Source organism: Gopherus flavomarginatus, chromosome 24 (assembly GCF_025201925.1).
Source record: "Gopherus flavomarginatus isolate rGopFla2 chromosome 24, rGopFla2.mat.asm, whole genome shotgun sequence".
In the NCBI taxonomy this organism is placed as follows: domain Eukaryota; kingdom Metazoa; phylum Chordata; order Testudines; family Testudinidae; genus Gopherus; species Gopherus flavomarginatus.
Window position 1 is genome coordinate 8,529,114 of NC_066640.1, and position 27,053 is coordinate 8,556,166.

The following is a 27,053-nucleotide window of genomic DNA, read 5'->3' on the forward strand; positions in this document are numbered from 1 at the left end:
CCACTGGCCTTTGCTCTCAGAGACCCAAGTTCAATTCCCTCTGCCACAGGCTCCCTGTGTGACCTTGGGTGAGTCACTTACCTTTGTGAGGGTCAATACAGACTGTGAGCTGCCCAGATGCTACAATGACGGGATCCATAAAAGTACCCAAGATAGGCAGGTGAGTTTGAAGGAGGCAGCTAATATAGATTCTTATGGGGCCTGGGGGAGCGTGATCTGGACCATGTTCCCTTCAGTTGGGCCTGATTCTGATCTTGTTTACACCCCTTTCACCCTAGAGTCCCTCCTTAGCCTGCCCTGAGTTACTCCGGGCTCCCAGCTGGAGCAGTGGGAGCCAGACTCATTGGCTCTACAATACCAAGGTGGGTTTGGTGGCTTTGCTGAAAAAGCCCCCATTTTGTCTTTTCCCCACACGTGTGAGGAGGCTTTTGGTGTGCGAGGCCCTTTGTAAGGCTGCCTTGCGTGGCCTTGCGTGCCTAGAGAAGGCATTTGATCACGGAGCCAGCCAGAGGCAGAGCTGACATCTGCCCCTGTGCAGGTGCTGGCGATGCTGGAAAGGCTGAGGTTGTGGTCACATCCCTACACGCCCAAGTCTCCATTTGCATGTGGCTGGACTGCCCCAGCATGCAGGCTGAATGGGGGCATATGTTTCCCTACCAGTTCTGGTTTCAGGCTCACTGTGGCTGCCAGATTGATGCAAACGCTGTGCTAAAGCCTCTCACACAGGCAAATCGCTTCCCCTGCGCTGTGCGTTTTACATTTTGTTCAAAAGGCAGGTCTTGGGGGGGACAGATGTGGTCAGAAGACGGAAGCTAATGTGGCTTGTGGGTTATGTCGGCACCAGTCAGGTTCAATCTTGTTCTGTGAGGGTGAAATTAACCCCGTACCATCAGCCATGCTGAGCCTTATTGAGTGGGACTGGTTCCTAGACCTCCGGCCTCGGGGTCACCCTTACGGAGAATGCTCCCTCTAGACCTGTTTGCTGCCGCTCGTACAGACACAGCCAGCGTTGGATTGAACCACGGGGATCTGTACGTAGCCACATATGCATTCAGACACATATATGCACACAACCACACATGCAAGTCACACATATGCACACACAGGCAGGCACACACATAAACACCTGTGGACACACACGGCATTCGTACCCCTACATGCACCCCCACAGACACACCCCCTACACAAACCCACAGCCTCTTTGTCTAAGCTTAGGTTTCATTCAGGGACTACCGTGCTTACCTTACCCCTCCGGCTCTGTGCTCCTCGGTCTTGCCCATACTAAGCAGGGCCAGGCCTGGCCAGCATTTAGCGGGCAGACCTCTGAGCATGCTACAGGAGACGGTGGTGGGAGTCTGGTAAGTTGTGCTGTACTCTCTGCGTTGGCGCTGAGTTAATGAGACCAGGAGGCTCTCTGCAGCTGGAAATGTTCTCTCAGGGATGAGGCCTTAAAAAACCCAAGGTCCTGAACACCTGTGGTCATGAAAGATCCTCCGTCACCTTTTGTAAAAGCAGGCATGTTAACCCCAGTGTCTTGGCCAAATTCCAGCGTTGGTAATTACATCGTGCCTACTGGTGCAGTTTGATCTCTCCTGCCTAGGCTTGGCAGGTTGAGGGTTTTATCGGTCAATGGCAGTAAACATGGATTTCACAGGACACAGAAACGCTGAGGATAATTGAAATGGAGAGCTGGGAAAATGGAGTCTGAGGCCTTATTGGTGGGGGGGGCACCTTTACGTGTATGAAGTGTGTCATAATGCTGGCTGTAGGGGCAGCTATTTAGGTTGCTTTAACTTTGTGGGTCTGACGATCTATAGGCCTTAAACAATTATTGTGCAACTCCTTCGCCCGTGATTTCCCACAACTGTGAACATTTCAAGCGATGAAAAAAAAAATGCTTAAGACTCATAATTTTGCACAGCTGTGACCATTTACATGGATAAAAAAAACCGCTTCAAAAGAAACATCAATATTATCTGTTGCAATTAGAAAAAAAATCAAATGCAAATTCTGCCAGGCCTACATGCACCATAGCACCTCCTGGGCTGTGGCGTTGCTGGGAGCTGTTGTGCTCCACCGCAGAGGTGGCTGCATTTCAGAGGCAAGGAACGCAAGGCCTATGGGCACAGATGTTGAGAAAACGCCTGCCAATGCATTTGTTTTATGTCATGCCTTAGCAAACGCAGGACGAGGCCCATAGTCAGCAAGACGGGCCAGCTAGGATGTGTGTTCATCAGCCATTACATACACACCTTGGGTGTGCTGGCCACTAGCCACGTACTGGCGGCTAGTGTTTGCTATGCGTTGTATGTCAGTACTGCCTAGCGGCCCCAGATGAACTCAAGCCCCTGTTGTGCTAGGTGCTGTACAGACCATAGTGAGAGCTGGTCCCTGCTCCAGAGTCTAAACAGCCAAGAGAGTCCAGGGGGTGAGAAGCAAACGCACATAATGAGGAAGGGCTGTGTGCAGCAGGTCAATGGCAGGGTCAGGCACAGGTGACACGGCTCCCAGCCCGGTGCTCTCTCCACTAGACCTCACTACCTCCTAGAGGCACTGTGTAAGTGACTGCCCAGCCAGAGTGCATCACTGTGCTTATAACATGGGCCAGCTCTTTTTCATATTAAAGGTTTCACCTGGAAGGGCGAAATAATCAAGCCGCAGCCAGGCCCTATAAAAACGGGCTGTCCTGTCATTTGTGTGCAGGGCTTGCCTGAAAAATAGCAGCCCCTAACTCCACACTAGCCCTCTCCTCTACTGGAGCCTTTGCATTGGCAGACTCTTTGAAAAGGCTGGCTTACCTGAGCTGCTGGCATTGCCAAAACCACCCGGGTGTCACCAAAACAGCATTCTAACCAACCTGCCAAACGTGGTAGCTCTGGGCTGAACGCAGGGCTCACCAAGGAAGGGGCTCTGGCCTGTGCTATGCAGCAGGGCCGCCCAGAGGATTCAGGGGGCCTGGGGCAAAGCAATTTCGGGGCCTCCTTCCATAAAAAAAAGTTGCAATACTATAGAATACTATATTCTCGTGGGGGCCCCTGTGGAACCCGGGGCAAATTGCCCCACTTGCCCCCCCCCCCCCCCGGGCGGCCCTGCTGTGCAGGGGATCAGGTGGGACGCTCGTCATGGTCCCTCTGGGCCTAACCACACTGACAGTAGTTGGCAGACTTTGGTGCTTGCAGCCTTGGTTCCTTAGCCTTTGGCTTTACCTGCTGCACTTGTCTCCTGCCGCGCTTACCCACGGCACCAGGTGGGAGCACACGGGGTCTCTAGTCACACAGCACCATGAGCTGGGCTGGGCTCGTCCAGGCAGCCTGAGGGCGTTAGGCACCCGGCTCCCACTGAGCTCAGTAAAGCAGGAGTCTTTATGTCTGGAGACTGAGCACCCCTCAGGAGGCTGGTGAGCAGACCCACACAGAGCCTGGGGAACTCCATGGGGCTGGGAACATTGCAGCGAGCGAGGGTTGCAGGAGCTAGGCCTTTGTTTTCAAGCTGGCTCCGCTGGTGTGATCCAGGCCATTCTGCCCCTAGGGGAGATGATTATGGTCATTCCTGTCACTCAGCTCCGACCCAAACACTAGCCAGCCAGCCAGCGCCAAGCCCTTGCGAGAGTCTCTATCCCTCTTTCACAGGCTCAGGGCCGGGATGGCCCAGATTCCCAAAGGACTTTCGCTGCGTAACTTCCTTTGGAGTTCTGGGCAGAAGTGACTTGACCAAGGACCCACAGCTGGTATGTGGCAGAGGCAGGCCTGAAAGCCATATCCTTCCCCTGGGCTGTTTGCTGGTGAACCTATCTGGAGCCAGGGTTAAGTGCGCAGGGCTGGGTGTGGCACTTCAGGTTGCTGGCTTGCACCCCCTCTGGGCTAACAGCAAGCAACCAGCCATCCAATACTGGCGTCGCTCTGGGGCTCACAGGGACTGAGCCAGCTGCCCTGAGTCCAGCTGGTTGGGAGCCTGTCCACCAGCATGACTGGCTGCCCATTGAGAAGCGGAAGCGAGGGAGACACGCTGGCCCTAGTGAAGGTGGTAGGGGAAAGCTGGCCCTTGCTCTGTGGGTGGGATCTGCCATCTGGATGGGGCACCATGGGGCGGTGGGGTGAATCTTCCCCCGGCCCTTCGTTCAGTCCTTCAATTGCTGCTCTCAGCTACTGCGCTGCAAACTGCCTTTAAGTCACAGCAGATCTCAGCCCACTGGCCATGGCAGTCAAGCTGGCACTGGTGCCAGGGACTGGCACAGGCTGGGTGCCAGGGGCATTTCTCACCGGGTAAGTCCCAGAGCTGGATATGCCACAGCCTGGTTCTTTGTGGATTCCCATCCTCCCACCCTTGGGGACGCCCTGGGGCAAACGAAAGCGAGAAAAGACAGCAATGCTGGGAGGGGCGGGGGGTGTCCAGTCTTGTAAACAGAACTTTATTGGCAGGGGGAACTCCAGAGTTATACAGAGAAGGTTACTGCTGTAGCATGCATGGCCTGCACAGGTTAAGAGGAGGAAGGTCACAGGGGGGCACAGGTCACAAGAGAACTTGCATCGTACTGGCCCACTCGCTTTGCAGTGGGTCGGCTCCTTGAGGGCTGCATGCCTCGCACACCGTATTTACAGTGGTGGGGAGCGGGCGACCTGCAGGCCCGGCTCCCCCCGGGGGCAGTTAGAGACGCTCACCCCTTCCCACGGAGCCCATCACAGCTGTCCTGTCCCCCTCCACGTCACCACGGTCCCCTCCCCTCTTCCCCCAGGCCTGGCTCTGCTCCCTTGTCAAACTCCCCAAGGCGGGGACCTGGCCCCCCAGCCACCCTTGGGAAAGCAGGGGCCTGGCTGGCGGGGCCCAGGCTCCGCAGCGGACAGGGCAGGAGCCCTGCTGAGCAGTCACCATCTTCCCAGAGCTTTGGCTGCCATTTTAAGCTGGCCTGGGCAGCGCGTGGGCAGGATCCGTCCAAGTGCAGGCTAACCGGGCCAGCAGCCTGGGCATGGTATATGCTTCACCCACGGGGCCGCAGCCTGTGCGTGGTATATGCTTCACCCACAGGGCCATAGCCTGGGCGTGGTATATACTTCACCCACGGAGCTGCGGCCTGGGCGTGGTGTACGCTGCACCCACGGGACCGCGGCCTGGGCGTGGTATACGCCACCCCCATGGGACCGCGGCCTGGGCGTGGTATACGCTGCACCATGGGGCCGGCAGCCTGGGCGTGGTGTACATCACACCCATGGGGCTGTGGCCTGGGCGTGGTGTACGATGCACCATGCGGCCGGCAGCCTGGGTGTGGTGTACGCCACCCCCACGGGACCGCAGCCTGGGCGTGGTATACACTGCACCGTGGGGCCGGCAGCCTGGGCGTGGTGTACGTCACACCCATGGGGCTGTGGCCTGGGCGTGGTGTACGATGCACCATGGGGCCGGCAGCCTGGGTGTGGTGTACGCCACCCCCACGGGAGCGCAGCCTGGACATGGTATACACTGCACCGTGGGGCCGGCAGCCTGGGTGTGGTGTACGTCGCACCCACGGGGCCGCGGCCTGGGCGTGGTGTAGGCCACACCCATGGGGGTGCAGGCCTTGTTGGCCTGATTGTCACAAGAGCTCAGCTCCCATTCAGGCCCCTAACGGAAGTGGTTGGATTCACCCAGCCCTCAGCACCCCCCATTCACCTGGAGCTCCAGCGCCAAGCTGGTGCCAGGCGAGAGCTGTGCTGGGGGCAGGCTGCAGGCTAGCTCGAGGAAGGGGGACAGCTGCTTCCAGATTACCTCTCCCAGCCCAGCAAGCACATCCTGCTGCCTGCCTCCACTGTCCATCCAGCACCGAGGCGCTCCCACCCTCAGCCAGACCCTGTGGCCCCAAGGGGGTTGGGGACCTCGTTCCAGTGGCTTTTGTGCTTGTGGTGGGACGTGCCGAAATGCCGCAGGGGAAGCCGTCCCTGTCAGCTCTGTGGTCTGAGTGGAGTCCAGGGTACCTGGGGAGCAAGTGAATCCCTGCACCCCACTGGTGACTTTGCACCCTCAGCAAGACTGGGAGAAGCAGCTGAGCATTGGGGTGACCGTCTGAACCAGCCCCATCCCTTGCAATCTTCACTGGTCCCCACCACCCAGGGAGCTGCTCCACTGGCTTAGCCGCCACCAGGAGCAAGTGTAGACGAGAGCCAGCCCCAACACCTCGGGGAAGATGAGAGCTGGAGGCACCCCGGCAAATTGCAGCTCAGGCCCGGAAAGGCTGGCTGGGTGCCCGCAGGGAGCAGCGCCAGACGCGCACACAGACACGCCAACGCGTGCCCGTGTTATCGCGCGCTCCCTGTGCCCGGGATCGGTGCCAGCAGCTAGGCTCCAATCTGTGCTTTAGTGAGAGGGGGGCAGGAGCCAGACTTCCCAGAGAGCCCCTTCCCCGCCTGGCTGCGGGTGGGTAGAGGTGGGGGACCCTGGGCGGAGATCTGCTGGCAACACCCCACCCACTGCCCTGCCACAGCCGGAAACGCTCCTGACCCCTGGCCCGAGAGACGCCTCCGCGTTGGAGGGATTGTGCAATTCATGACAGAGGAAAGGAAAGAAAAAGAAAGGCCGCCCCGCCCCCCAATAAAATAAAAATACAAACAGGCCAAGATCCGATCCTGGAAGCCCCCAAGGAATCCGCACCTCCCCAGAGCAAGCTGCACACCCGGAGCCCCTTCCCGCCTCACGGGCGGTAAAAAATCAGCCCCCAAACAGGTTTAAAACAAGGACAAAAAGATTGTGCTTCCTATTGTTCCAGAGACAGACACCTTTGCTTCCTGTCTCCCCGGGAGAATCCACAGTCCCCAAGGCTATGGTTGTGCCAATCCTTTGCTCCCCCCTCCGCAGTCAGCTCCTGCTGGAATCGGGTGCCATGTGACCGACTGCATCAAGGCACGGGGGCAATGGAGCCGGCAGCGGCACCGCGCGGCTGTGGGGAGGCAGCTGGGAACCGTTTCACCAGCCAGTTCAGAGGCGCCTCCTTAGGGTTGCGGAGGGGCCGGTGGGGGGGGGGGGCAGTATCAGGAAATGCCGAAGGGAAGGAGGATGGGTGGTTTTGGGGAGCGTAGCGGCACCCTTGCTGCAGTGTCAGCCCAATGCCATCCGTTGGCATCTGCCCGGCAGGGGTGACGGGTAAAGTGCTGGTCTGTCTGCAGAGAGGCAACCGGACGGGCCATTGGGGAGCCGGGACAGATCGGCCCCAGCCAGGCAGGAAAAAAACACCCCAGTGGTCCTCCCCCCTCTTTGCTGGTCCACCAGTGGAGCGGCCACTGCCACCACGTCAAATCCTAGTGCTAGCCAAGCTGGCGGGGAGCCAACCGGCTGGATTCCCTGGAGGTCGCGGCCCGAAGCCCTGTCCTGGGATAGACAGAGGGGGTCTTGCCCCAACAGAGCAGGGCAGAAGGGGTGCTGCCCACCGCAAGTGGAGGAACGGGCCCAACCCTTGCCAGGGGTACCCAGGCCCTGTGCCCTCCCAGCAAGAGGCAGAAGGAGATTTTGGGCACTGGCTGTGTCAGGTGGGGGGAACAGAGGAGAGCTGTGGCTTTGGCCCCTCCCAAAGGAAAGAGAACTCTGAGATCCTAGGGAGGCTGCTCTGCACCGGGGGTGTCAAGGAGCAAGAAGACCTCAACACCCCCACCATTTACAGTACAAAAACGAGGAGGCGACAAGCCGGGCGGGGTGGGGGGCCCAGGTTCACCGGGGCCTTGTCCAGCCAGCTGCCCTCCACCCCCTCGCGCTGCTTTGTTATATCTATGGTGATGACGAAATCCTGCTTGGAGGGGCCCCAATCCTGCCTAGGTCCCACCAAAAAGAAGGCGCGAGTGGGGCAGGTTCATGGAGAAGAGTCCAGTGCGGAAGCACCAGCTGCCAGACGAAACGCAGAGACACTCCCCCCTCCCGCCCACAACCGGCTCCTCTCCGGCGCCCCCTACAGTCATTCGCTGGAGACACCTGGGTCTGGGGCGTGTCTCCCTGGACGGGAGTGAGGCTCCCTAGGCTCCGCCCCCTCTGCTGAAACCCCGCCCCAAAGAGGAGGCTATAAAACCAAACCACACCCCCTCCCCGGCCGGCTCCTATTTGACCGAGGGAGTCCGCTCGATGCCGTACTTGAGGAGCTGGCTGAGGTCCGTGAGGGTGTGCTGGCTGCCCAGCGTGGGGGCCTGCGGGGGCCCGGCATGCCGGCTGTACACCCCCGGGTTCTCCGCGCTGTTGAACGTGTGGTTCCTCTTGAGGTGGGCGGCTGCCTGCCTGGCGGCGTTGTTGCTGTTGAAATTCAGCTTGTCAGGGTTCCAGTGGCTGCTGTCCCCGGCCTCCCCGCTTGGCGCCGACACCACCCGGCGCCGGTCCGGGCTGTCGTGCGGCGTGACGGGGAACTCGCCGCAGGAGCTCCTGCCCAAGCCGGGCCGGTGGGAAGGGGGCGGCTGCTGCTGGCCCCTCGGCCCCTCGCCCCGCTCCCGCGCCCCGCTCACCGGCAGGTAGTGCATGTCCACGGAGGAGTCGCTCGCCTCGTCCTCCAGCTCTTGGTCCATGAGCATGGAGTGGCAGATGGGGATGACGCGCCCGGCCCGGAGGTGGTGGGGCATCTGGGCGTGGCTGGAGTGCAGCAGGATGACGGAGGAGCCCGCGCAGGGCGGCTCGCGGATGGAGGCGTTGATGAGATTGTGGCTCTGCTCCCAGCTGCAGTTCTTGAGGTTGCTGGGGCAGCGCTTCTGCTGGAGGGGGGTCTGCTCGGGGGTGGGCAGCACCCCCGAGTCCAGGTCGTGCTGGCTCACCTTGATGAGCCCCTTGGGCCAGCCGTTCTGCATCAGCGGGGCCAGGAGGTTCTCGGGCTGGCCCCCACGGGCGCGGCGCTCGCCCAGCCGGCTGACGCTCACCACCGACTCGCTGTGTGCCAGGATGTTCTCTTTGTCCTTGCGGCGCGCCAGCTCCTTGCGGTCCCGGTGCCCGATGAACCAGCACACGCTGAAGCCGGAGATCACCGCCCCGATGACGAAGGCAGCCACGGAGGAGATCACCAGCAGATTCACGGAGACCAGCCCGTCTGGCTCCTCCACGAAGCTCTCCGTCACCAGCCCTGGGGGAAAGGAGGAGCGGGTGAGCGCACGGGGAGCGGGCACAGCCACAGCCAGGCTGTCTGGCATGTTGGCACCGTGCGTTCACCCCGTGTGCCCGGCAATCAGAGAGTCCGAAGGGCAGAGCACGGCTCAGACCAGGACCACAGTGCCAGCTGGGATCTGGCAGCGTGAGCTTCCCCACAGCAGTGCCCTGCCCAGACCAGCTGCTTGTCCTACCCCGTGAGTCGTCCCCCTCCCCCAGCCGCCAGCGAGCATGGGAGCTCTTACCCTCACACTCCCCGAGGTGCGAGGTGCTGCCTCCGGCGATGTCCTGTTCGAACACAGCCCTGCGGGATGGCCACAAGGAAAGAAGAGATCAGTCAGAGGGAGGAAACGGGCCAAGCCTGTGGTGCTACCTAGGACTTGAGCATGGCTGCTGCCTGGAGGAGGGTGGGCGGGGGGATGCCAGCTCAGAGAGGCCAGCTGTCAGCTCATTGCTGGCTCTGTGCTTCCTGTGCCGGGAACCAAACAGAGCCCAGCTGGGTCAGCACCCGGGTGGGAGACAGTAAACCCAGAGCACTAAGGGACAGGCACTCTCCCATCTGAGCCAATGCAGGGCACAGTGTTGGGGGCTGGGAATGGGAGGGGGGCTGACTTCACCCCTGCAATCAGGGCAGACCCCAGTGTAGTGCTAGGGGGCGCTGTGCCGCAGGGGCCCCTGCAGTTGGTGGTGTTAGGGGCCCTGGGCTGGGCTGCTGGGGGGCCCCGTGGCAGCTGACACGTGGAACCGAGTCTGGTCATTACAGATCCCGGGATAGGAGACAGTCCCAGTGCCCTGGCCCGATTCCTGCAGAGGAGGGAATTCCATCCTCCACCCCCCCCCCCACCACCACCTGCCCCAGTGATGCCAAATGGAAATGACATGCCCCGGGGTGGGGGGGTGCTCAGCTCGGGCTGGGCCGGGAATGCAGCAGCAGAAGGTTGGATGGAAGCAAAGAGCTCAGTGCTCCCAGAGGATGAGAGATGCTCAGTGGATGGTCCCCCAGCAGTGCTCCGGGTCTCTGTATGTAGCAGTAGGATTTTATGTTCGTATTTTACATAATTTAGAATGAAGGCATGTATTCAATGTAGGGGTGTATGATTTGATCATAGCCTGCCAGCCAGCCTTTTTCAATCGCAGAACGGAATGGCCTAATGGGCCACAGAATTTGTGTCTGTGCTGATTTCAGGGCAGTGACAGACCTTTGAGGGTCATCCATTTGTTGTAGGTTTAGGCTGTAAAATAAGTCAAAGAACGCCATGCTTGGTTTCTTTTGCGTTGCAACCTGATGTTTCTGTTCCAAATGTTCTGCGTAAATTAATTGTTTTGCGTGTGAATAAAAAGTGTGTGTTAAAAGAGAAGTGTGAAGGCCATCGGTGAACCAGACCATCTGGGGAGGAACCAGAGACAGACGCAAGGGTGCCAAGATGCTGCAACACGCCCTATTGAAATGTCAGAGGAGGGCAGATTGACGACTCTAAAGATGAGACAGGCACCTATCAGTGGCTGTGCTAAAGAACGAGAAGGACAATTTAAGAAAACAAGCGCTCGTTAAACAAGAATTGAGGACAGCAGGAAGGTGCAAAACTCGTTGGTCCCAATGAAGGAAAATCACGATCTAAACAGGGCGCCTTGCCATGAAACTTTGGGTTCGTCCTGCCAAGATTTCCCCGGAGCAGCATGTCATGAATGAACTGGCGCGCGCGTGTGTGTGTGTGTGTGTGTGTGTGTGTGTGTGTGTGTGTGTGTGTGTGTGTGTGTGTGTGTGTGTGTACACATATGCTAATTGTTGTATCTTCAATGAACACGGCGTATTGCCTTTTCCCCTGAAAAAGATCCCGTGTGCTTCTTATAAGCATAACAAATACGCCCCACTGGCAAATCCCTCCCCTCTCCGTAATCTGGGGCTTGGTCCAGCCCTATGTCCGTGGAGCACCCCAGGATGGAGCTACTCCCCAGTACACCCCAAGGGGTTGCTGGCCTCTGAGCATCTCTCCTTTATCCCCAGATGCCTAGCAAGGGGCAGGGACATGGGGAAAGGGCTGAGATGCTGCATGAGAAAGAAGACCCCAGGATCCTTTCAGCAGCAGAATTCCGGGCAAAACCTCTTACCTGGGCACCGAATTCCTGCCCTGCCTGGTGGGGACCACACGCCGTTACCATCTGAGGGGGCTTGGGTTTGAGATGAGTTTGCTGGTTCTCAGCCCAGCTGTTAGTAGGGTCGCAGCATAAACCCCACCTGTGCAATCAGCGGTGCCCCAGGCTGGCTGGCTCAGCAGAGAGGCTGAAGACGCAGGGAGGTGGCCCCTCCAGATCAGGGTGGAGGCAGAGTATCAGGACAGAGAGGTGGAGGCTCATCCCACAGCCTGGGCTGCCCCAGCTCCACACAGTTCCCCGGGCTCTAAGGCTGTTCACCCAGCATCACCTGCAGCAGCCAACTCTCACCAAGGTGGCTCCCCATCCCCAGCCCTGGAGGGGTCCTCGCTGGCCAGCATTACCTGGTGCTGGTTTCCAGGAAGATGCAGGAGCCCTCGGGGGTCCAGCCGCAGTAGGGGTCCCGGCTCCCGAGGCAGTTCCTGAAACCCGGCAGGAAAGAGGGGCTGGTTAGAGAAGTCCGCGTCCTGGCATGGTGGATCGTGGGTGCCTGGTCCGCAGTCGAGGTGGGACAGTTCATAGGACGGGGGATTTCACACCTACTGGGCCAAATCTATCCCTGGTGTAGGCCCCTTGGAGGCAGCGAGGTCACATGGCAAAGATACTGGTTCACAGGCTCTTTGTAAACCTGGGTGTGACTCGTGAGAAGGCTGCATCCAGGGCGCTGACTATTAATAACGAAGGAATCCGGGCTGGCATGTATACAGGCAGCGTGGGCTGGCCAGGATCTCAGGACACCTGGGTTCTCGTCCCAGCTCTGCTATTGGGGGACGTGGGGCAAGTCACTTCCTCTGTTTCCCTTCCCACCGGTTGTGTTGTCCGTGAGCCCGTACGAGCAGGGACTGTCTCTCGCTCTGCGTGCAGCGCCTGGCACAGCGGGGCCCTGATCTCTGGTGAGGGCTCCAGATGCAGCCGCATACAAAGAATTACCTCCGAAAAGCTCCATTACACAGCCCAGGCCTCCCAAGGTAGAAGGCGGCAGCATTAATGCCCGTGTTACCTCAATCCAGGGTAGAGGAGGCTCTAGGCATTTCGCCGCCCCAAGCACGGCAGGCAGGCTGCGTTCGGTGGCTTGCCTGCGGGAGGTCCGCTGGTCCTGCGGCTTCGGTGGACCTCCCGCAGCCGTGCCTGTGGGAGGTCCAGAAGCCGCGGGACCAGCGGACCCTCCACAGGCAAGCCACCGAAGGCAGCCTGCCTGCCGCCCCCACGGAGCCGAAAGAGCGCACCCCATGGCCTGCCACCCCAAGCACGTGCTTGACGTGCTGGGGCCTGGAGCTGCCCCTGATCCAAAGCCCTAGTGCATCTGCTTTAGGGTCCCGTCTTTAAGGACCACACGCTATTTTTAACATGGAGTCCCCTGCTTCATTCAGCTCTTGGTCGACTGTCAGCTTCAGGGGATGGAGGCCACGTCTGCTCAGGTGGGCAGCTGGCCATCGACCGAGCTGGAGCTGATAGCAGGGAAGGAGCCCAGAATACCACGGAGGCCCCCTCTTGCCTACCCCATGCAGCAGAGCCCGGGAGCTGATGGACAAAGGCTGCAGCTGGAGGGCGGGAGAAATCCTCCCCCCACACATCTGGTTGATCCTTCAGTGGTGGTTGTCCTGGAAAAATCCCACACTGCCCTGGGCTCAGCCCCTTCCCGGCAGCCAGAGCTTTTACTTGCCAGGAGCTTCCCTAAGGGGGCAGGTATTAAGCCGAGACGTTCTGAATAATTGCATCTCGGGCTCTGATAATGAGGCAGGGGAATGTGGTGGGCGAGGACGCGGGCACTGGCCCTCGGGCCCCACCACGTGTGATGGGTGGCATTTCTTGGGGGGCAGCTTGGCTCCTACTCCCCCCCGAACCACAGTCCTGGGACAGCAGGGACCAGAGCTGGGGAAAAGGCTCTGGGGCAGAGCCAGGGTGATTCCACGTTGCGGGAGGGTGGGTTTGAACCCCTCCTGCCCCCGCTGTTATGTTCATGCCCCCACCCCAAAGAGAAGGGTATAGCCAGACTGAACCCCCGAACAAGTGATGTCGCCACCTTCTCAGGGCTTTCAATGCAAAACCAGGGAGAAGTTTGCTGTTGTGGGGGAGGTGTACTTGACAGAAACCCCGCCCACCCACAACCCAAACCCCGCCCACTCACAACCCCAAACCCCGCCCACTCACAACCCCAGACCCCACCCACAGCCCCAAACCCCACACACCCACAACCCCTAACCCCGCCCGCTCACAACCCCAAATCCCACCCGCTCACAACCCCTAACCCCACCCACTCACAACCCCAGACCCCACCCACAGCCCCAAACCCCACCCACTCACAACCCCTAACCCCGCCCGCTCACAACCCCATGCCACTGAACTGTGGTGACAAGAGCCGAGAACGAGAAACTCACTTCATGCAGCCCGAGTGCTGCTGGCATCGGGCAGTGGGCACCCTCACCACGCACGGGGGGAAGGCCAGCAGTAAGGACCCCGTAGCTTTGTCCAGCTCCATGCCCAAGAGCTTCCTTTCGTCCTCGTTGTCTCGGCCACACCTGCGGACAGACCCGGGGGAAATCTCAGTCACCCCACGTCCCGGAGAAGAGCCCGCCAGCCCTGGCCCTGGGCTGCCACTGTGGGGGGTGGCCAGCGTGCGACTGGGACAGGTCCCCAGGAGGGCACGGGGCGGAGGGACCTTTGGCATCCTTCCCAACGGACAGAGAACAGAACCAAAACCCCAGGCTCCTCCCCGCACCTGAGAAAGTGCCAAGTCAGGCAAGGAAACCGAGGTCCTTTTGTGCTGCAGGAGATGGGGGCCGGGATTCACTCTGCGTCGCTGTCAGGGAGGCTTGAGACCCGAGGACCAATCGCACCCTGCACTGGGTGGACATGGAGGGGAAGGGGCACGAAACGTGAACGTAGGGTGACCAGATGTCCCGATTTTATAGGGACAGTCCCAATTTCTGGGGCTCTGTCTTATACAGGCTCCGATTACCCGCCACCTCCTGTCCCTATTTTTCACACTTGCTGTCTGGTCACCCTAGGTGAACTCGGAGTGCATGTGGGAGCCACTAGGAATCGGACCCCCTCGGAATCCAGCTTCTGCACCAGGGCCTGAGAATGACGTGTGAGACCGTGACAGAGACCTGCCCAGGCAGATCTAGTACCAGCGTCGCACCTTCAGCTCACTCGTTCACCACAGGCGTGCGCGGTCTCTGCCGTAAGCTAAGAACTTGCCGCCCGTCGTGGTCAGGGTGAGATGTTGGGAGAGGATGTCGTGGGAGAGAGATGTAACAGGGAGGAGATTAGCTTTGAAGTGAAGCTTGTCTGACTGAATCAGCTGCCCTGAGTTTTGTGTCTCAGCTGCAGGCCTGAGGATTTACAAGGACTCAAGTACCCCAAGAAAAGTCTCGGACTCGGGGACCCCCCGGGGCAAGAGACAAGAGTCTGTAACTGCAGGAGAAGAGAAGGCACAAGGATGGGTAGCAGGTTTGTGGAAATTGTGGTGGTGCCCAGAACCCACCCCCTCAAACTCTGTCCCACACCTGCCTAAGGCTCTGAGAGGGAGTTTGGGTGGGGGGAGGAGGTCTGGGGTGCAGGCCCTGGGCTGGGGATTGGGGTGCAGGCTCTGGAATGGAGTTTGGGTGGGGGAGGGGGCCTGGGGTGTAGGCTCTGGGAGGGAGTTTGGGTGCTGGGTGCAGGCTCTGGGCTGGGGCAGGGGGTGGGGGTGCAGGAGAAGCTGAGGGGTACAGGCTCCAGGAGGGAGTTTGGGTGTAGGCTCTGGGCTGGGGGTGGGGGCATAGGAGGAGGTGAGGGGTACAGGCTCTGGGAGGGAGTATGGGGGTGGGAGGGGGTGCAGGCTCTGGGAGGGAGTTTGGGGGCAGGAGGGGGTGTGTGGGAAGGGGGAGTATGTGCATGCTCTGGGAGGGAGTTTGGGGGCAGGAGGGGTGCAGGGGCGAGGGCTGTGGGGCTGAGGATGAGGGGTTTGGGGTGTGGGAGGGGGCTCAGGGCTAGGGCAGAGGGTTGGGGTGTGGGGTGAGGGCTGTGGGGCTGGGGATGAGGGGTTCATGATGCAGGAGCGGGCTCAGGGCTGGGGCAGAGGATTAGGGTGCGGGGGAATGAGGGTTCTGGCTGGGGCTGGGGTTGAGGAGTTTGGGGTGTTGGAGAGGCTCAGGGCTAGGGTGGAAGGGCAGGGTAAGGGCAGCCTACCCTGCCAATAGTGGATGGGGGGCATGAGGACCCTGCAGCAGCAGACAGCAGTTGATGCCGGGAGCTGGCAGAGCAGAGTCAGCGTGAGCTGCAGGCTCCAGGGCCCAGGGGAGGTGAGCAGGGGCAGCAAGTGGGGCCGGGGGACACTGGAGGAGGCAGGTGGGGCCGGGGGAGAGACCCAGCCCCAAACATTGGTGGAGCCAAGCCCTCGGGCCCTGAATATTGCTGGAGCCCAGGCACCACGAGTGTATAAAACTCGCCGCCCATGGGCACAAGATTTTATCCATTTCTGGGCTGGACAAGTGCTGCACGGACTGACTGTTTGGGTGAGAAATACCCTGCTAGACAGGAAAGCTGCTTGTTACTAAGCATAGATTGTAGACTGGGATTTTTGGTTTTTCTTACATTTCCAAATCCTTGTACTTGCTGCTATTTGAGCCTATGTCACAAGCTCTGTGCAATACACTTCACTTTGGGATTGCTACAGACACGTCTACACGCCTTGCGCTGGGGAGAGGGCAGAACCAAGATGAAACCAGGACCCTGGGGTGTGCTGCGGGTGCCCAGACGCAAGGGACCGGGCGCTCAAGTGCACACGAGTAGGAGCTGGGGAGTGTAACACCAGGTAGTTGGGGAGAGTTTCCCCAGGTGGGCACAGACAAGACTCCCTGCTGCTGTGAGAATGCCATAGTGACTCACCTTAGCATCACAGGGACTCGGATCCATCTGTCCAGGTGCCTACCCCATGCCCATTCCCATGGGATTTCCCGCTCTCTGATTGGCACCTCTGGGTCCCCAAAGCCCACTGCATGTTCCCCAACCCCCTCCATCCTATGTCACTTCATTCCCAGCCCCTGGGTGCCACTGTTCCGAGAGCGCTCGCCGAGCCTAGGCAGTGTCCGTGCCTACCTGCCGGGGTGGTAGGTCTCGAACTCCTCCAGGAGCAGGCTCTGGCTCCCGGCGCTGACGGCTGCGGGGCTGGCACTGCTGTTGGGCTTGATCAGGAACTTGAGGACGGTGCCGGTGTTGGAGCCCAGGAAGACCACGGTGCAGTTGCCCCAGGGCCCCGCTGCACTGTCCACCACGATTTTACGGAGCTGATACCTGCAGAGCAGGGGGTGGAAGTGGGGTCGCTCGTTATTGTTCATGACGGCTGAGGTCCAGGAGAAGCCCCAGAGAAGTGGTGATGCCATCAGATGTGGGGGAGCAAGGCAGGGGAGATGGGATAGTGTCCTGGGGTTAACACACCTAGCGTGGATTGGACTCGCTGTACCTATTGGGTTTCTGGGAAACTGGGCAGGCAGAAGCCTGCCCACTGCTAAAGGATCCCCCCCAGCCTGAGGGGAGGATCTACAGGACCTCAACAACCCAACTGATTTCAGGGGACAACTAATAAAAGAACAGGGACAGGAGTGCGGTCAAAGGGTCATAATAAGGGAGCCTGACGGGGACACCGAGCAGAGAACCCCAGACAGCGCCCACTGCTCCTCGAAGGCGTCAAGGGAGCCAGTGGACGCTGCCCAGAGGAACTCTGCCCGGATGCGTGAACGGACAAACGATCGGAAACAAGCCCCACAGTCACAGGAGTCTCCACTGGCCAACCTCCTCTCCCTGGTTGTGTAGATAGCCGTTTTAGCCAGGGTGAGGAGGAGGTAGACCAGGAGGTTCTGCGACTTAAAAGACCTGCTGAGTTACCACTTACTGCCCTCCTGCTAGTGCGTATGGGAAATCTACATCCCCACCCAAACCCAACCCACATCACAACCAGAATCCACCCAGATCCTCATGAGACCCCAACCCAGATCCTCATGAGACCCCAACCCAGATCCTCATGAGAACACAACCAGATCCCAAACGGAACCTGAAGGAACGACAATCCAAGAAGGTGTACACACATCTACACGCCCACCCACACCTACACACACGCACACCCCAGGTATCCATGCACATGCCAGAAGCCCATGCACCACACACTCAGAGCAGAAATGCACCGATCCTACATGCATTCTGGACACAATCCCTCTCCACACACAGGGACATCCCTGCTTCCACACATTTACACACTTGCACATCAGGTGTGGGCACAGACACCCCTGCACCGCTCCAACGGCTTCCTTGCTATGCGACATACATCCACGCAGCTCCAGGCCCAGACAGACAGACCCCGGAGGCCGAGCTAAGGCCCGGCAGAGGAGAGGAAGAGATTTCGGTGGGTATCACAGCCTCTGCAGAAAGCTGCAGCTAAACAAGAGGCTCTTTGTTCCCCCCCCCCGCCCCAAGGGTCAATTAGAATAAGTTTTCTGTTGTCTCATTATAGCTGTAATTATCAGCACCAACGGGCTCTGGCTGCTTTGCATTTTCACAGCACTGGTACCATGGGGTGAGGATTGGGAAGAACTCTGCTCCCCACCCCCTCCTGCTCCCTCCTGTCGGCGCGCCATCGGGGCCTGGCTGGCGACCGCATACCCGCCGGCACGTGCACTCGTCCCCATCCCCCCCGCCGCCTGCATATGTACCCCCAGACGTGCGGTGCAAGCTCCCCACCACACCCCGCTGCACTTCCCCTTTCAACACCTCGAATCCCAGCGAGTGATGCATCTGCCCACCAGCACGAACCCGCAGAGCCTCTGGTTGGGAGCTTTTGGCTTGAGAGCCAGGGAGTGACGCTTGATTAATGCCACATAAAACAGCAATTAAGGCAGATTTAATTAGAATGAGGCAATCTCGGCAGCAAAGTTTAGAAGATTTATCAACCCTCCTGGTGCACTCAATCCTCACACACACACGCACACACACACACAATATCACACAATCACAAATGCACATTTACACACTGGTACATACATTTGCAAGAGCATGCATACACACACAAGTGCATGTGTACACCCATGGGCATACAAGTCCACAACTCCACGTGTCCACACACTCACGGCTGCACACACGTACATGAGTGGACATGTACACACATACACACACACAACGTGTGCATGTACACACACAAGTATAACTGTATGTGTGTACACACACTTAAATGCACATGTACACGCACAACTGTAGACATACACTCACAAGTGCACATGCACACACAGAAGTGTAGACACGCATTCACAAGTTCGTATGTATGCACATATGTCTACACTCACAAGTGCACACATACACAGGCATGCACCCACTCACAAGGCACATGTGTACATACAGAAGTGTACATGTACACACGTTCCCGTACACACTCAATTGCATGCATTCACACACATGTGCACACACCCTTCATATCATTTATCTCCCTCTAAGGGAAATCATAGAATCATAGACTAGCAGGGTTGGAAGGGATCTCAGGAGGTATCCAGTCCAACCCCCTGCTCAAAGCAGGACCAATCCCCAACTAAATCATCCCAGCCAGGGCTTTGTCAAGCCAGGCCTTAAAAACCTCTAAGGAAGGAGATTCCACCACCTCCCTAGGTAACCCATTCCATTGCTTCTCCATTCTCCTAGTGAAATAGTGTTTCCTAATATCCAACCTAGACCTCCCGCACTGCAACTTGAGACCATTGCTCCTTGTTCTGTCATCTGCCACCACTGAGAACAGCCGAGCGCCATCCTTTTTTGGAAGTCATGTGACCCAGCCCCCTAATCATTTTTGTTGCCCTGCGCTGGACAGTCTCCAATTGTCCACATCTCTTCTGTAGCGGAGGGCCCAAAACTGGATGCAATACTCCAGATGTGGCCTCACCAGTGCCGAATACAGGAGAATAATCACTTCCTTCGATCTGCTGGCAGTGCTCCTACTAAGGCAGCCCAATATGCCATTAGCCTTCTTGGTAACAAGGACACACTGCTGATTCATATCCAGCTTCTCGTCCACTGCAATCCCCAGGTCCTTTTCTGCAGAACTGCCGCTTAGCCAGTCGGTCCCCAGCCTGTAGCGGTGCCTGGGATTCTTCCGTCCGAAGGGCAGGACTCTGTACTTGTCCTTGTTGAACCTCATCAGATTTTTTTTGGCCCAATCCTCCAATTTGTCTAGGTCACTCTGGACCCTATCCCTACCCTCCAGCGTATCTACCTCTCCCCTCAGCTTAGCATCATCTGCGAACCTGCTGAGGGTACAACCCATCCCACCATCCAGATCATTAATGAAGATATTGAACACAACCGGCCCCAGGACCGACCCAGCCGCTCCAGGCAGCTGAGACAGGGGAACGAAGGGGGAATCCAGTCCCACCTAACACTCAATCCGCCCTCCCTAATCACCAGCCCAGCCATGCTTGTTGGCTTTCTGCTCTGGGCTGAGTGGGTGGGTTTCTCACCGAGTCATGCTGCGGATGATCCACGGGGCGTGGCCAAGGGAGGGCACTGACTCGTCCATCAGGGGATGCGTCTTCACGAAGTTGAGGATCTCGTCCGGGAAGGAGCTGGAGGAATTATAGCGCATGCCGGGGGCTGCGCAGCACCCGGGCCTGGGGGCAAAGGGGAAGGCAAGGGCTGAGTGGCACGTGTCTCCCCATCTCCCGCCCGCCAACCTCGACCCCTCCCACCCCTGTGTGTCCCTCTCGGAGGGTGCAGCTGCCAGCAGTGCCCCGGGGGAGCAGGAAGCAGGGGTAGGGAGGTGACCCCGCCTGAACAGGGGTGTGACCAACGGATCACGAACGGATCGTTCCCGCTGTCGCCCCCCTAAGCCCTGCGCAGGGGCAGGTCCCGAACCCTTGGCCTGACCGAATGGGCCACATGTGACTCTTGTGGAGTCAGAGCTGGAGGTGGGGGCGGTGGGGGGGAGGCCATGGGGGAGGGGGTGATACTCTAAGACACAGGGCCTCCGGTGGGGGATGGGGTGGTAAGCCAGAACTTGGGTGGGGAGGGGTGACATCTCAGGACCCAAGATGGACACCCCAGGACATGGGGACCAGGGTGGGGGAAGGACACTGCAGGAGAGAGGATGGGGAAGGGGAAGGACCCCCCAGGACACAGGGCCAGGGTGGGGGAGTGGAAGGACCCCCAAGACAGGAGAGGGACCCCCAAGGACACAGGGCCAGGGTGGGGGAGTGGAAGGACCCCCAGGGCCCGGAGTAGGGGAATGGAAGGACCCCCAGGACCCAGGGTAGGGGAGGGACCCCCCAGGACACAGGGCCAGGGTGGGGGAATGGAAGGACCCCCAGGACCCAGGGCAGGGACCCCCCAGAACACAGGGCCCAGGGTTGGGGAATGGAAGGACCCCCGGGACCCAGGCCCAGGCTGGGGGAGGATTGATAACTGGCCATTCTCTCTGTTCTGGCGGTGCTCCTGATCTAGCCCCCCCAAAGCTGCGGGGTCCTGGCGATACCCACGGGTCGTTGCCCAGGGCGCGTGCCGTACACTCACCGCGGCTTCGGCACCATCTCCTCCGGCACGGGAGTCCAGATGGACTCGGGGGATTTCTGCTCCCGGAAGCGCCCCTCAAAGACAGACGCCACCTGTGCCATGTCGAAGGCGCAGACCGCTGAGCCGGGGATGCTGCAGAGACACAGGGGCCATAAGAGCCATGTAGCTGGCCCAGCCTCCCAGCACCCACTCCTACCCTCCTCCCGCCCGGCCGGGACCCCCCGCGAAGGTCACAGAGGACATTATGGGCCTGGGCTGAGCAGCTCACTAAGGACTTGGGTGAATTTTTTTTAGTGTCCCAACGGTTCTTCTCTGGGTCCGGGGCTGAATTCTGCTTTGACTCTGCGCTGATCCTTTGTTGGGTTCTGTTTGGCATCTGGTACTGCGTGGGATCTGGTTTGGTGTCTAGGCCCAGCTCTGTTTGGGATCCATTTGGGGTGGGGATCTCTTTGGGATCTAGTTTGGTGTCTGGGCTTGATTCCGTTCAGATTTGGTTTGGTTTCTGAGTCTGGTTTTGCTTGAGATCTGATTAGGGATCTGAGCCAGGTTCTGTTTGGGAGCCAGTTTAGGTTGAGTTCTGGTTGGGATTTGTCTGGATATAGATTTGTTTGGAATCCTGTTTGGAAACTGGGCCGGGTTCTATCTGGGATCCAGTCTGGAGCCTGGGCCTGGTTCTGTCTGGAATCCAGCCTGGGCCAGGTCCTGTCTGGGATCCAGTCTGGAGCCTAGGTCTGGTTCTGTCTGGGATCCAGTCTGGGCCGGGTTCTGTGTGAGATCCAGCCTGGGCCAGGTCCTGTCTGGGATCCAATCTGGAGCCTGGGCCAGATTCTGTTTGGGATCCAGCCTGGGCCAGGTCCTGTCTGGGATCCAGTCTGGAGCCTGGGCTGGGTTCTGTCTTGGATCCAGTGGGGCCGGGTTCTGTCTGGGATCCAGTCTGGAGCCTGGGCTGGGTCCTGTCTGGGATCCAGTCTGGAGCCTGGGCCAGGTTCTGTTTGAGATCTAGCCTGGGCCAGGTTCTGTCTGGGATCCAGTTTGGAGCCTGGGCTGGGTTCTGTCTGGGATCCAGTCTGGAGTCTGGGCCTGGTTCTGCTTGGGATCCAGCCTGGGCCGGTCCTGTCTGGGATCCAGTCTGGAGCCTGGGCTGGGTTCTGTCCGGGATCCAGTCTGGGCTGGGTCCTGTCTGGGATCCAGTCTGGAGCCTGGGCTGGGTTCTGTTTGGGATCCAGCCTGGGCCAGGTTCTGTATGAGATCCAGTCTGAGCCTGGGCCGGGTCCTGTCTGGGATCCAGTTTGGAGCCTGGGCCGGGTTCTCTACACAGCTACTTAGCTGCTCCCAGTCACACAAAGCAGCATCCTGTCCCCATCCCTGGCTGGCACCTACACCAATGTGGCGGCAGGAGCTGGGGAGGTCTCTGCAGCCGGCATGGCTCAGGGCGCTAACGCACACAGCTGTGTTCCCATCTGAGCCCAGGGGGCTGACAGGCGGGGGCTGCGTGTATGCAGCTGCTTTCCCAGGTAGACGTGGCTGCTGGTGATCCAGGAAGCTGGATCCAGGTGCCCTGCAGTGACGTCACCGGCCCTGGGAAGGGAGGTGGGATGAGCAGTGACTGAAAGGGACAAGCCAGAGGTGCCCAAATCCTGGAGGGGGCCAAGCTGCCTGCCCCTCTTGGTGGCTACTGCTAAGGCTCGGGGGCGGGTGGGGCAGGGAGGGCTGGACTGCGTGGCTCAGACAGCAGGAGCAGGGGAGGGAAGCCTTCAGAGCAGCCAAAAGGCAGAGAAAAACCCATTTGCTGCCCACTGCCCACCCTGGGTGGCTCTTGCCATGGTAGATTTGTTACCAAAGTTACCGCCAGACCCGAAGAGCTGGGACCCCCCACTGCACAATCAGCCCTCGCCCCCTAGCCCTGGACTCAACGGGCAGTGAATACCAATCGCCCACAGCCGCCAGGGCTGTTCCCGGGCCTGTGACGGGAGATGCCCTGGCCTCCTCGGAGAAGGCGGGGGGCACGTCTGGATTTTTCTCCCTGCCGCCCCTGTGAGTTTGCACATAATCCCAGCCATGGAATTTATCCCCTGTGGGTGAAACTGATGTTCCTGTGGGTTCCCGTGGTGCCACGCAGCAGGAGACTCCCAGTGGGCTTGGCTAGGGAGTGGATAGGATTTCTATCCAGAGGTGGTAGCCAGAGGCGCTGACTCTGTGGGTGCTCCGGGGCTGGCACACCCATGGGGAAAAAATGGTGGGTGTCAAGCATCCACTGGCAGCTCCCAATCAGCTTCATCCCTGCCCCCCCAGCGCCTCCTGCCAGCCAGCGGGCCCTGCTGATCAACGCCTCCCCCTCCCTCCGCAATCAGCTGTTTCACCGTGCAGGAGGCTCTGGGTGGGAGCGGGGAGGAGCGAGGGTGGAGTGCACTGGGGGCAGGGGGTGGAATTGGGCAGGAAGAGGCAAGGTTGGGGTGGAGCGGGGGCGGGAAGAGGTGGAGGGGCCTTGGGGGAAGGGGTGGAGTGGGGGCGGAGCCTGGGACAGAGCCAGGAGTCGAGCACCCCCCCGGCACGTTGGAAAGTTTTGAACTGGGTCAGGAATTCAAGGGTGCAAGATCGGACCTGAGAGGAGCTTCAACCTCCCACCCGGCCTGGTGTGAAATATGCACGGTGACCCCCTAAATCACCTAAAGCCCATTGCACGGCTGGTGGATGGGAGGGACAGTCTGAGCCCAAGCCTGCCTGGGCTAGCGCCAGGAGCAACTCATGATGGGCCTGATCCAGTGGCCGTGCAAGGCAACGGGAGTCTTTGAGCTCTGGATCAGGCCCAAAGCCGGGTGCGCAGGCGTTTTCCCTGAGCCGCAGCGGCCTCTCAGCGAGGCTGCATGGAAAATCTGCCTCAGTGGGGGCGGTAGGGTGGTGGTGTTTGTTGCAGCCCTGATCCCAAGCCGAATGGAACGAAATGCAAAGATTCCCACTGACGTCAACGGCCTTGGATCTGGCCCTCAGGGCTTGTGCAGGGTGTGTGCACAAGTACACGTGCGAGGATGTGCACGTTGTGCACGTGAAGAGACTGCGAGTGGAATTCCAGAAGGGAGGACGAACTGATCTGTGCCCGATTTGGTCCAGACATCGGGGTTCTCTGCAGATGTCTCGTGGGAGCCACCGGCCCAGCGCTGAGCTCCACTAGCCTGTGGGAGCCTTGCCTGGGCAGACTGCAGGATCGGGTCCCCAAGCTGGCCGGGGCAGAGGCCTGCTCCTTTGGGAAGGCGGCGCTAACGTCAGCTGGGGGCAAAATGAGCAGCAGAGAGAGACTCCCAGCTGGACACGGTGCCCAGGGCCCCTCCCTTCCCCGTGGCTGAGGAGGACCGACCTGTTGGAGGGTGTGGAGAAGACAGCCAGCACCACGGGCCGCCCGTCCAGGTACAGGATGTCTGTCACCGACTGGATGACGTTGAAGTAGAAGTGCGAGTCTCCCGGCACGGAGCAGTTCAGCCGGGCCTTGAGGAAGGACGTCCACTGTTTCTCCAGCACGCGCTGCGAGCCGCCCTTGTCGTTCTTACACACCCGCGCCACCCGGGACACCACCACCTGCAGCCAGGATGGGGGTGTCACGGGGAGAAGGCACCTGCCCCCGCCGCCCTCCCAGCCCAGCCAATGAGCTGCCTTCCGTCCCCGCCTGCCCACGCCGGAGCTGCTCTGCCGCCTGCCCCCCGGCTAGTCAGTGGCCCAGGATCGTGGAGGGAGGAAGGGAGCAATTGAGCTTTGGGGGGCGGAGTGTGGCTAACTCCCATGCAGCGGTCTCTGTGCCCCACCCGTTACAGCCTGGCCTGAAGATGCTCCTGTGGGTGGATCTTCTGTCCGACCCACCCCCAAGTCCCAGGCCAGTCTTTAAGGCCTGGCACGGGGATGGCAGTTTCCCTTCTCTGGTAGCTCATGGATGCCAGCACCCAGGATCAGCAGAGTTGCGGGTAGACGGGGGAACTGCCCCTCCAGTCTGGCCTGCAAATGGGAAGCCAGAATGGTGCCAGCGCCCTTTCGCTTGTGGCTCAGGGTCCACAGCCCCCCTGACTCCAGCTCCAACAGACCCACTGGAGATCAGGGCCCTTGCCGGGTCTCCCCACACACCCGGCAGCCTCATTCCCTGAGGGCGCCCCGGACATTCCCTGCCTGGCTCTGCTTTGCTACAGGTCTCCCCACCTGTCTGGAACAGCCCCAGGGTGAACGCCCCACCCTCCCAGGTTGCGACCTCTCCTCCACATCTGTCCAGAACCTGCCTTTGCAGACATGCGCTGGGGCCCCGTTGGAGAGACAGCAGGGCGGAGCAGGGCACGGGACTGGGACTTAGGAGACTTGGGATCTATTCCCTGCTGTGCCACTGACCAGCTGGGTGATCGTGGGCAAGTCACTTCCCCTCTCTGTGCCTCTCCCTCCCCTGCCCTTGTCTGGCTTGCCTGCTTAGACAATATGTGCTTTGGGACAGGGACTGTCTCATGTGTGTCTGTGCAGCGCCTTGCTCAGCGGGGCCCTGATCTCAGCTGGGGCAGGGACTTTCTCTCCCTGTGTGTCTGTGCAGTGCCTTGCACAATAGGACCCTGAGCCCAGCTGCTGCCTCCGCGTGCTGCTTTGAAATGAAGGCAATCCTCCCAGTGCTTTGCCCTGTAAATTCATATCCACGGGTCAGAAGGATCCACTGCCCACAGAACCATCGGTCGTGCATGTGGTCCCCGAGGCCTGTGATTGCCATTCTTCACCCCAGCCTGTCCCCAAGGCTTCACTCAGGGAAGCGAAGAAGCAGAGCCCCTGGAAAGCGCTGGCTGCATCTGGGCCATGCAGCCCGGGAAGGCGCCTCACCTTTTCCAGGTAGTTAAACTCCATGGCGATCTCCCGGAAGAAGAAATAGACGTGACTCTTCCACTCCACAGCGTGGACAAAGTAGGGCTCTGGCGGGAGAAGGGCAAACGCAAGAGAGTCAGGGCCTAGCCATGGGAAGCGGGGAGGGGGACGGGGGGAATCCAATGAGAGTCAGCAGGGCATGTTCCCTGCGGGGCACCATCGCCCTGAGACAGGGCCTGGCGGGAGTGGCCCGGGAGCAGTGTAGGGGTAGCTGCCACAGGAGCCTCCAAGATGAGCAACTTTCTAAGGCAGCAGGTAACTCAGCCCCCACATCAGATCCAGCTTGGTCCCTAGGAGAGAACGTTCTCCCCCTCCCCCTACCCCACTAGGAATGGCCTCTGGGCCTCTGCGGGGATGGGAAACCACCTTTGAACCACTTGGAGTCATGCTTGACGGTGCGCAGAGTGGGGCCGTCCCCCAGGCTCCGGTAGATCACCGTGTCGATTGCCAGGAAATCCGTCACCGTGGCTGTGAACAGCATCCCGCCTGCCAAGGAGAGAGAGAAAATAGATAGATAGATAGATACTGGGGTGATAGATAGATATTGGGGTGTGTATGGAGACAGATAGATAGATAGATAGATAGATATTGGGGTATGCATGGGGATAGATAGATAGATATTGGGGAACGTATGGGGATAGATAGATATTGGGGTATGTATGAGGAGAGAGAGAGAGAGAGATATTGGGGTATGTATGGGAATAAATAGATATTGGGGTGTGTATGGAGATAGATATTGGGGTATGTATGGGGATAGATAGATAGACAGACAGATAGAGAGATAGATATTGGCGTATGTATGGGGAGAAAGAGAGAGAGAGAGAGAGATAATGAGAGAGAAAAGGTGGGCGACGTGATATCTTTTATTGGACCAACGTCTGTTGGTGCAAGAGAAGCTGCCGAGCGACAGCGAGCTGAAGACGAGCTCCGTGTAGCTCCAAAGCTCGTCTCTTTCACGAACAGACGTTGGTCCAGTAACAGATATGACCTCACCCACCTTGTCTCTCTCATATCCTGGGACCAACACGGCTACAACAACACTGCAAGACAGACAGATAAATGGGTATTTATTGGAGTTGATGGACAAAGTGACAAAAGGAAGGTAAGTAAAGCGAAACAAAACATGAACAAAAGAAAGAAAGAAGGAAGAAAATCAAAAAGACAACAAAGCTGCGAATTTGGCACGTTGTCCCGCAGGCCAGGCGGGCTCACTGCGGGGAGCTCAGCACTCAGTCCAAGCAGAGACGCTCCCCTCCGCCCCCCACCCGCCCCCCACCCGCCCAAGAGCAGGGAGCAGGCTGGGTGGTACTGACCTGTGAAGAGGGCGACATTGGCATGTTTGGGATCGTAGGGGCACCGGGCCATGCCGCTGATGCTGTCTCCAATGGGCTCCAAGGTGTCCATCTAAGGAGAGGGAGAGAGGTGGTAAG

General features: G+C 59.3%; 1 protein-coding gene and 2 long non-coding RNA genes across 4 annotated transcripts in view; 1 reads left to right on the forward strand and 2 right to left on the reverse strand.

Moving 5' to 3' along the window:
- Positions 1-4,387: 4,387 nt before the first annotated feature.
- LOC127040277 (uncharacterized) lies at positions 4,388-5,812 on the reverse strand. Its single transcript, XR_007771412.1, has 2 exons — positions 5,456-5,812; positions 4,388-5,158 (listed from the first exon to the last, which is right to left on the reverse strand). It is a non-coding gene; the product is annotated as an uncharacterized LOC127040277 (long non-coding RNA).
- An 879-nt stretch (positions 5,813-6,691) lies between these two features.
- Positions 6,692-27,053, reverse strand: part of SEMA6B (semaphorin 6B) — a 91,233-nt gene continuing 70,871 nt past the window's right edge. For both annotated transcript variants that reach the window (XM_050934180.1, XM_050934181.1), the window contains 11 exons: positions 26,937-27,027; positions 25,990-26,109; positions 25,582-25,670; positions 24,101-24,318; positions 20,749-20,880; positions 19,701-19,850; positions 16,306-16,500; positions 13,602-13,742; positions 11,568-11,645; positions 9,318-9,376; positions 6,692-9,049 (listed from right to left, as the gene is read on the reverse strand). In XM_050934180.1, the coding sequence (XP_050790137.1) occupies positions 8,049-9,049; positions 9,318-9,376; positions 11,568-11,645; positions 13,602-13,742; positions 16,306-16,500; positions 19,701-19,850; positions 20,749-20,880; positions 24,101-24,318; positions 25,582-25,670; positions 25,990-26,109; positions 26,937-27,027 (2,274 nt within the window). In that variant the 3' untranslated portion in view covers positions 6,692-8,048. The remainder of the gene's footprint in view (positions 9,050-9,317; positions 9,377-11,567; positions 11,646-13,601; positions 13,743-16,305; positions 16,501-19,700; positions 19,851-20,748; positions 20,881-24,100; positions 24,319-25,581; positions 25,671-25,989; positions 26,110-26,936; positions 27,028-27,053) is intronic.
- Positions 20,894-22,097, forward strand: LOC127040280 (uncharacterized). Its single transcript, XR_007771415.1, has 3 exons — positions 20,894-21,384; positions 21,539-21,601; positions 21,985-22,097. It is a non-coding gene; the product is annotated as an uncharacterized LOC127040280 (long non-coding RNA).